General features: G+C 43.7%; 3 protein-coding genes across 3 annotated transcripts in view; 2 read left to right on the top strand and 1 right to left on the bottom strand.

Moving 5' to 3' along the window:
• The window catches only part of zbtb45 (zinc finger and BTB domain containing 45), a 2490-nt gene extending 2153 nt beyond the window's left edge, over positions 1-337 (top strand). The window contains exon 2 of the mRNA XM_010779650.1: positions 284-337. Within this exon, the coding sequence (XP_010777952.1) occupies positions 284-337 (54 nt within the window). The remainder of the gene's footprint in view (positions 1-283) is intronic.
• A 2020-nt stretch (positions 338-2357) lies between these two features.
• tubd1 (tubulin, delta 1) lies at positions 2358-5201 on the bottom strand. The gene is made up of 7 exons (XM_010779649.1): positions 5106-5201; positions 4411-4467; positions 3639-3870; positions 3279-3443; positions 3048-3176; positions 2703-2886; positions 2358-2560 (listed from the first exon to the last, which is right to left on the bottom strand). The coding sequence occupies exons 1-7, from the start codon at positions 5199-5201 to the stop codon at positions 2455-2457; spliced, it is 969 nt and encodes a 322-aa protein (XP_010777951.1). The 3' UTR covers positions 2358-2454.
• Positions 5202-5233: 32 nt separating this feature from the next.
• LOC104952773 (Down syndrome cell adhesion molecule homolog) overlaps positions 5234-8761 on the top strand; it is a 27075-nt gene continuing 23547 nt past the window's right edge. The window contains exons 1-2 of the mRNA XM_010779648.1: positions 5234-5401; positions 6414-6609. Coding sequence (XP_010777950.1) covers positions 5234-5401; positions 6414-6609 — 364 coding nt within the window. The remainder of the gene's footprint in view (positions 5402-6413; positions 6610-8761) is intronic.

Genomic DNA, 8761 nt, shown 5'->3' with positions numbered 1-8761 from the left:
AATAATCAACTATAAAGCAGTGTGGTATTGGATGGTTTGCCACATTGTGTTTAAATATCTTTAATATCTTTTTTTTGACGGTATGCGCAGATGTATTTCTATTCTGATGGGTCTGTGGGAAAACAAAAAAGAAGTGATATCATTTGTAAAAGTGACATTGTACTCTGAGCTAACTAGTCCCATTTCTATTCTGTACATTTAGGTTGATTCAGATCATATATAAAACGTGTAAATTCTTGCACCCGTTTCCAAGTCTGTCCGTTTATATTTATCCCCCCTATAGGCCAGTGGCGGACTGAACGTCCCGAGGGCCGGTCGGACGATGTGGGCCGGTTAGGACGATGTTGGGCCCGGTTTGTAGGACGAATGTGGGCCGTCGTAGGATAAGTCACTAGCAGCCCCCCGTTTGCCAATTTACTACCCGGTACCGCGGTGGGCCGTCGGATAAGTCACTATGCACCCCCCCCTCCACCCCCCCCCCCCCGGGTATTGACATGAAATTTACAAAGCTGGTACCGACAAGTGGGCCGGCTAAGTCCCGGGGCTGATTTTTAGTCAGTCTGCCCCTGCCTATAGGTGAGGCTTTTTAAATGTTGTGATCTTTGCAAATACTGCCTTCAAAACCATCGTGACTCTGATTCTCTCTTTGTTGAAGTAATGTCAAGGTAAGTAAGTCATGTTTCAGTTAACCACTTTTTACCTTTCCTAAAGCCCTAACCCACCTGATGTCGAGGAGGAAGACTTCTGGTGGTATACTCTTGATCAATTTTCTCAAATCCTGAACTCCTCTTCATTCACCTCGCCGCTGCGTCAGCTACTTATCAGACTGGTGTTGGCCTGTTACATTTATAAAAGGCAACATTGGTTTTGTAAGCTGGCTGAAGTCTGTGGACCTTCAGCATTTTATTTTTTTTCCACTTCAGATTGATTATTTGTGGATTCAACAGACCGGCTTTCAGTAAGCTGACCAATGTCAATCATCCCACTTCTGGAAGTACTATTGTGGGAAAAATATATAAATTAATGAAAATGGTTGAAAAGTAAAAGTTATGCCCTTGTCATGTTTCTTTATTCCTAAACATTTCTAAAGTAGGAATTTTTTGTTAAGGCTGTTTGGAAGCCATTTTGTAGCAGCATGTGATCTGTTGCTCAGCAGATTGGCTCCACCAGTATCCCAAAGAATTCACTTCAAAAGTTTCCATTTAATATACAAATCGCTTCTATGGTTGGGACCTGAATACTTGTCTAATTATTTCAGAAATCAGAACCGGTTTATTCCCAGGCACGGTTCACACATACTGATGAATTTAACTTGATGTCATATGGTGTATACATAAAAATATTAAGAACAGAGAAATCTAATGATAAAACAAAAAATCTTTAAGGACACCGTAATAAAATAATTAGTTAAATGGCAATAAAATAAAGCAGTAATTTACATGGAAATAGAATGCTATGAGATGAATGGTATTATAGGATATAAAATATGAAACAAGAATATGTGCAGTAAGCAGTATGAACATTTGTGTGCATTAATGTCAATGCATATAGAGGACACGTTTGTGGGCTGAGGTAAGATGTCAGTGGGGGGGCGGGTTCTTGTTTTAAGACCGGTTAGCGGAAGGGGAAGAAACTGTTCAGTGTGGCGAGAGATTTTTGGTCCTGATGGAGCGCAGCCTCCTGCCTGGGGGGTGAGCAGTTTGTGTACAGGGTGGGAGGGGTCGGCCACTATCTTCCCTGCCTGCCTCAGGGTTCTGGAGGCGTGGAGGGATGGCAGATTGCAGCCGATCACCTTCCCTGCAGAGCGGATGACCCGATGCAGCCTGCCCTTATCCTTGGCTGTGGTTGCGGCATACCAGATGGTGATGGAGGAGGTGAGGATGCTGCTCTGTTAGGAACCACCCAGAGCTCTCGGAGCATCGGGGTTTATTCATCGTACTCTGGGTCAGAACCTGGTCAGAACCAAACATGCAGGAACAGCTTTTGGATGAGGAAAAACTTCCTGAACATCTGAAGTCTGCCCCAACCCTGAGTTATTGTAAATCTAGACTGAAAAAATCTATTTTTACCACTGCTTTTCCAGAGCTGATTTAACTATGTTTTACTATTACACTTCAGCATCTCTTGCAGCCTCAACTGTGTTTATGATGTTCTGTTGGTGTGTAAACGCTTATGTAGGGCACTTTCAATTTACTTTGTGTATGAAATCCGCAAGATAAATAAACTAACCCAAGCCTTCCGAGTGCCTTAGAAAGGCTTATTGTCTAAGTTGATTCATTCAGTCCATAATGAGTGTCCCTATGATACTTTTGATGTAAAGAAAAATGGGGAAAGTCAAGGATTGGCTTTAACTCCAATTTAAATAAAATACATTTTATTTACATGTTGGTATAAGAAATCATTCCAAACAGTGGTATTCCTTGGCATGAGGGTGCTTGTTGGTTTCTCCCATTTCTAGCACAGTTGTTTGTAGCTGGAGATGACCTGCTCCAGAGACGAGAAGCTGTCCAGGAAGTCCTCCTCTGAGATCCCAAACTTAGTGTACTGGTGGATGTAGGCTCTGTTAGCGATTGAAAAGACAAAAACATATTAGCTTCCAGGAGAACTTGACTTCATCCCCCTCAGGGTTTAACATAAGTAGGTTGTGTTTGGACCCATCTTTTCCTCAAAGTGATATTTAAACATTTCGCAGAGTGACTCACCTGGAGGCGAACATGTTCCAGGCTCCGCCCACCATGCTGTCCAGGGGGCGGAGCAGAGCCTGGCTGTTACTGACCAGCGTGGCACTTTTTTCATATTTATTAAAAGGCACCGGGGACTTCCACACACTGAAGGCTTCCTGTGGTGAGAGCCAGGAGGAGTACAGGGCCGGGTCCTCGAAACCGCCTGGGGACAGAACAAACATCAACAATTACTAAATACCTGTAAACAAAATGTAATCTAAGTATGCATGCACCAAAATATCACAATCCCTTGAAATAATTGTGGATTCATCATCGAGTCTGGATTCATTTTTTTAATAAACACTTTTTTCCCAGTTCTCTGACCTGTCTCTGCGCTGTACACGTCCTTCCCTCTCAGGATGAGCACGTTGGCCAGAGACGTGTTGAAGCTCCCTGCTGTGAGGCTCCTGCTGCGCTCAGCGGCTGCAGGAGGACGCACCGTCCAGTCTATACCTGAGAGCAAGCACACCAAAAAAGAAAAAACTATTAAAATCTAAATAAAGAAATTAGTTGCATTACTTTTAAATAAATAACATATAATGTAGAGTGACTCGCCTTCCTCCATCTTGCTGTTGGAGATGAGCATCTGGCGGAGGTGTTTGAGCAGGCTGGGCCAGCTGAAGCTGCTGTAGGCCATGGAGGCGAGGGGCACCTGAGGGATGGAGGAGATGCTGAGCAGCTTGAACTCTGGGTGGCAGCAGAGGGCGCTCACCAACTCCCCTGAGAGACGAGTAGGAAAGGTGTCAAGGTGTCAGAGGTGGAGGAAGTACTTGGGTCCCTTATTACAGTAAAAAAATACTCCTATTGAAGTCAAAGTCCTGATGTCCAAATCCAGAAAATCCATGCACTGTGAGAAACCTGTCGTGTGTGTGTGTGTGTGTGTGTGTGTGTGTGTGTGTGTGTGGCCTCTCTCACCCAGAGGGTTTCTGCTGTAGGCTCCCTGGGAGTCAGCGGTGAGCGCGGGCTGCAGGACGCTGCCCAGCTGGTGAGCGATCACTGAGTTGACATCAGCGAAGGAGATGTGTTTGAGGTTGAGCAGCTGACTGCAGATCTGGTGCACCGTGTCGTTCTCGTGCACCAGGATGGCGTCCGACAGCTTGTAGAGATGAGCCAGCGTCAGCACAGAGTTGTAGTTCTGGACAATTACCTGAAAAAGACAGGGGGAGAGGAAAAGGGGGGTTTAAAGGGGCTCTATTCTGCTCATTTTCAGGTTCATTTTGTATTTAGTGTCTCTACTGTGACGTGTTTCAATACTTTAATGTTCAAAAAGCTCTTTATTTTCCTCATACTGCCTGTGCTGCAGCACCTCTTTTCACCCTCTGTCTGAAAGCGCAGAGCCCAGTCTGCTCTGATTGGTTAGCGGCGCGGCTCTGTTGTTGATTGGTTAAAGCTGCTGTGAGATGTCCGCCTCTTAGCCTATCACATAGCAATGAGTGTCTGGAGTGCTGGTCAATAGAAGCCGTGAGTGTTGCGTAGTCGATGTCACTTTTTTCGTAAGTAAAACACACAGCACACCTCTCCGGTCGGTACGGCAGGTGAGGTGGTTTGAGGATGAAGGACTTAGGGTAGACGTCTCGGAGACACTGAGTAACCAATCCAGGTAACCCCGACCAGGAGCCCGTCCACCCCCGGGCCACAACTCATCCATGGCCAGGAGTCGACAGGCTATCAGCACGCTCCACCTCACCGTCGCCTCACGCAGCTCTCCACCACTCTCTGTGAGCCGGCCCGATGCACACAGAACCTGGGGAGAGTCAAGAAAGCACTTACACAACAATGCTGAAGATGGATTCACATGTGACCACAATTACGTTATTAGGCGATATTACGTAATCAGGCAGAGCAAACTACAACTAACTAAGCAAGTAACTAGTTATTCAATTCAATTCAAATTGTCATTTGTATACCGGCCCAATATCCACAAAACACATTTGTCTGCAGAGGGGCTTCACAAATCACACACATGAATCGATAATCGTAAAAACAACAAAGCATGATCTTGAGAGTATACGTCAAATGAGCGAGATAAATGTGAACAATAGGGGTACAAAAACACATTGACACTAATGCAGTTAGAAATACAATACATTACCAATTCCAATAAATGAAGGGTCGCATAATGTTTCAAGAGGGAAGTTTTTAAAACAGTCTCAAAACTGTACCCGGCTGTAGCCTAAAAGAGTAAAGTATTTAGCACTGTTATTGTAACAAGTACATTTTGAAAGCAAGGCTGCCAAACCTGAATACAAGCTCTCTCAACACACTCTCACAACACCACGCGCACTCTCACACTCCTTCTCCTCGTTTCGCCGCAGCAGATTATTGGTTACGCTTAAGCATGTTTTACGACAAGAAAGATTGGGGGCAACCTGTCTTACCCACTGGCCAGTTTTGTCCAGAGCCGCTGCTTCTGGCTCGACACGCTCGCTCGCACGCTCTCGTACCGCACACCTGGCGGATCTCGCAGCCCTGCTGCATGCTCTGGTTGACCTCACCGTCTTGGGGGCTCCATGTTCGATCACGCCCACAGGCCCCGGCGCAACAAGCTCTGTAAAAGTAAAAACAGCAGGGTCGCACACTCCACACGCGCTCACGCCAGCGCTCACGCTCACACTCTCAACGCGCACACGGCAAACATTAAAGGTGTGTTATCCGATGGAAAGCTCGTTTGCCACCCAGTAAAGGAAACGAAACTCAAGAATCCATATCAGTTTTATCCGCGCACAGGGCATAAGACTGTTAACACACTGCATTTTCAAAAGAACATCCATAACATTCATATCATCCACTACTTCATATACCCACATCATACTCCAATTACTTGTATATAGACTCATTCTTGCACATTTTCCCTATTATAATTCCCACACTCACTCTCTGCTCACTCCTCCCTCTTGGCAGCTATTTTATCTGTTTTATGTGTTTGCTCCTGTTGGCGGAGCTGTGCCCTAAGATTTTCATTGTCTCAAGCTAACACTCGTAGGCATACTGTACCCACACTCGACACACTCACAATAAACCTCGCTTCGACTCTCTCGACTCTCACTACACTTTAATCGCACTCACTACAACTGGACTCTGGCCTCTCTCAAATCTCTCACACACTCACACTCATCTGATAACACATACAAAAGGATTGTTTTCCATTATCAATCAGAAACACCGACATCAATATGATGACTAAGCCTATGAATCGCACTGACGTTATTATCCCCCCCCCCCCCCCTCATACTTTCTATCTCTGAATTTCTGGAATTAGGTCAGAATTTACGGATTCCCGCTTTTTTTGTAGAGTTCTCAAAAGTGTTTTCACATGTGAACGCTACATTTGCTCTTCGTTTACAACTTTTAGATGTCATGTATTTATCCCATTTTGATAAGCTTCTTTTAATTGAGCCGCAGCAGGCTTCGAATCAGAATACCTGTAATTAGTCGCACAGAGGGACATTTCATTATTACAGGCAGAAAAGAAGGCCAAAAAACAAGCCTTAATGTTACCTTAAACACCATTTATCTTCACCCCGTTCTGTGTAGCACATCCTGTAAACAGTTCTGAGGATTCTAGGCAAGCGGCCACCTATTCTTGAAGTTATTAACGGCATATAGTCGGCTCATAGTTTTGGTGGTTAAGCAAGCAAGAATGTTAACGTTACTACATGCCCGTTACTCGCATTTGTGTCTCGATGGAAGCAAGCGCTCAAAACGGCTGGCCGTGGCAGAGCTCCTTCCTCTGGCCGTCTCGGAGCGTCCGCAGAGGAGGCGCTGTGGCAAGGCAGCCTGCTGACCCACGCTGGTCGCCGCACTGCCGAGCTGCAGCGTCAGCTACTCGAGCGCATCTCTCAGCCCTGGGGGTCAAGAGGCTTCGCGGGAAGCACGCGGTCTTCAGGTTAGGGTATGGGCAGCATAGAGTCTGAAATACTCGCGGAGAGATTGATCTGTGAGTGAGGGGTTTCATGAGCGTTGCAAGTGTTAAAAGCTGATGTCTCTCTGCACACAACAACGATAGATGCAACTTCGGTTTCAAACTGTCAACAAGGTTTCAAATCAGAAAGTAATATCCGCATTTACTTTTAGGCAATAGTTTTTGTCAAAATAAATCATGTGAGGCCTACTATTATGGTCAGCACCCATTTATATACAATTATAAAAGCATAATTAGCTGATTTTGTATGTTTCCTTCCCACTATAACCTACTCGTAGGTGCGTCTGCTAAGTAATGGTATTCATTTGTTTTCTTTATTATTTCTTGTTGGCTGTTCTGTTTGTCTTCTTAAATGTTGGAAAAGAGAAGGCATGGTTTCAACCAAAGAAGTCTGTACTTACACTTGTATGCTTCTTCTCAATAAGCATTTTTTTAAACAGTTATAAAGGCAATAATTGACTGTCTTCGTCTTGGGCACCCGTGGCTATACATGATCCAGGTTTTTTCTATATTTTTCTATAGGTATTATTATGCTCCAATAGCCTAATAATTACGATGTTATTGATTATTATGTATCTTTGTTGGCACCTTCTTATTTGTTTTATAACACAACACACCATTAAGAGGTATGAATAAGCAAATAGAACATATTGTATTTTTTTGGACGATGAGAACAGCCTTTTTCGAGGACGATATATGCAACCAAATGCGGTCTAATTTCGTCAGTTTAGCTGTTAGCATCTGCTTGTTCCTCTCTTGTCTTTCTCTTTTGAGGCGCCACTCTTGTGCTGTTGGTTGTGCTGTAACATTATANTTTCATACTGGAACAAGAAAGCAGCGGAGAAGTAACGGGGCAGAAACCCTCCTTTTTACGCAGCGGTCCAGACATAGACATCAAACGGCAAAACATATTCAGTGGAATATGTTTTGCCGTTTGATGTCTATGTCTGGACCGCTGCGTAAAAAGGAGGGTTTCTGCCCCGTTACTTCTCCGCTGCTTTCTTGTTCCAGTATGAAAAGCAAACTGCAGGCAGTTTGCTTTTCAACCCATCGGTATACTGTTTTTCGTAGACGCGGAGGGATACTGACTTGTTGTGAAAAGTAACTTACAATTCTACCCATGGTATACGCTCAGTATATCACGGCTAAGAACCAATCAGATTGCTTGATTTGACTTGTCCGTTTTATAATATACTGTATATCATTTGTAGGTATCCATTCTTGGAAAATTAAAGATAATTCTGTTTAGAAGAGAAAGTAGTCTAAGGGTGGATAATGGGCCCCTTGCGATGGCAATGATATTAAGCTTAAATATGTCAACAACTAAACGATGGATTGTTATGGACTTTAGTTCAGACATTCATGATCCACTGAGGATACATCTGTGTGTCTTTGGTGATCCCCTGTCTTTGCATCTAGCTCATAGATCTAGCTCCACCACCAGGTCAGCCTTTTGGTTTGGTATCAGTTGTCACAATAACGGTTTCATTGATCACATTGGAATTAAGAACAGAGGACTTACAGTATATGGTGAGTTTTCTTTCTCTATGGCCAGCAGTAGGTTTACATTTAATGTGGACTGTATTGCGTCATGTGTTTGATGAATCACCATGACGTTTGGTACAGGTATTAATGTCTCCCCTCAGGATAAATTGTAATAACTCTGGCGATCCTCTGCATTTCTACTGGTACCATTATGAGGTTTCTACCAAAGACATATGTACACACTCATTCCATACTACTATAGGCAAATATATACATTCAGATTGTTTTAATATATGTGTATATTTGTTTTTGAGTGTCAGTTAATGTGCTTCTACTCAATTATACACATTTTAAAGAGGATGTTGATGAGAAAAAGCAATTTAGTTTAAAAACAGATTATCATATGCAGAGAGTGTTATCCCCAGAAGTTACAGAGAGTGTTTTTTGGCTATACAGCACCAACATTCATCATGTTAGTATAATAGACAATATTCTTAGAGGAAAAACTGCTTCTGCTGCGGGCAGGAGACAGAAATAGAGAGATGGTATTCAAACAGTCCACAGCAGGGTGCTGCTTAACCAACCTTTACAGTAGAAAGTCATTTATTAGAAGCAGGGGATTTATTATGGG

This window comes from Notothenia coriiceps, unplaced genomic scaffold, assembly GCF_000735185.1.
Source record: "Notothenia coriiceps isolate Sejong01 unplaced genomic scaffold, NC01 NC01_scaffold00020483, whole genome shotgun sequence".
In the NCBI taxonomy this organism is placed as follows: Eukaryota; Metazoa; Chordata; class Actinopteri; order Perciformes; family Nototheniidae; genus Notothenia; species Notothenia coriiceps.
This window is presented reverse-complemented; position numbering and strand designations above follow the sequence as displayed.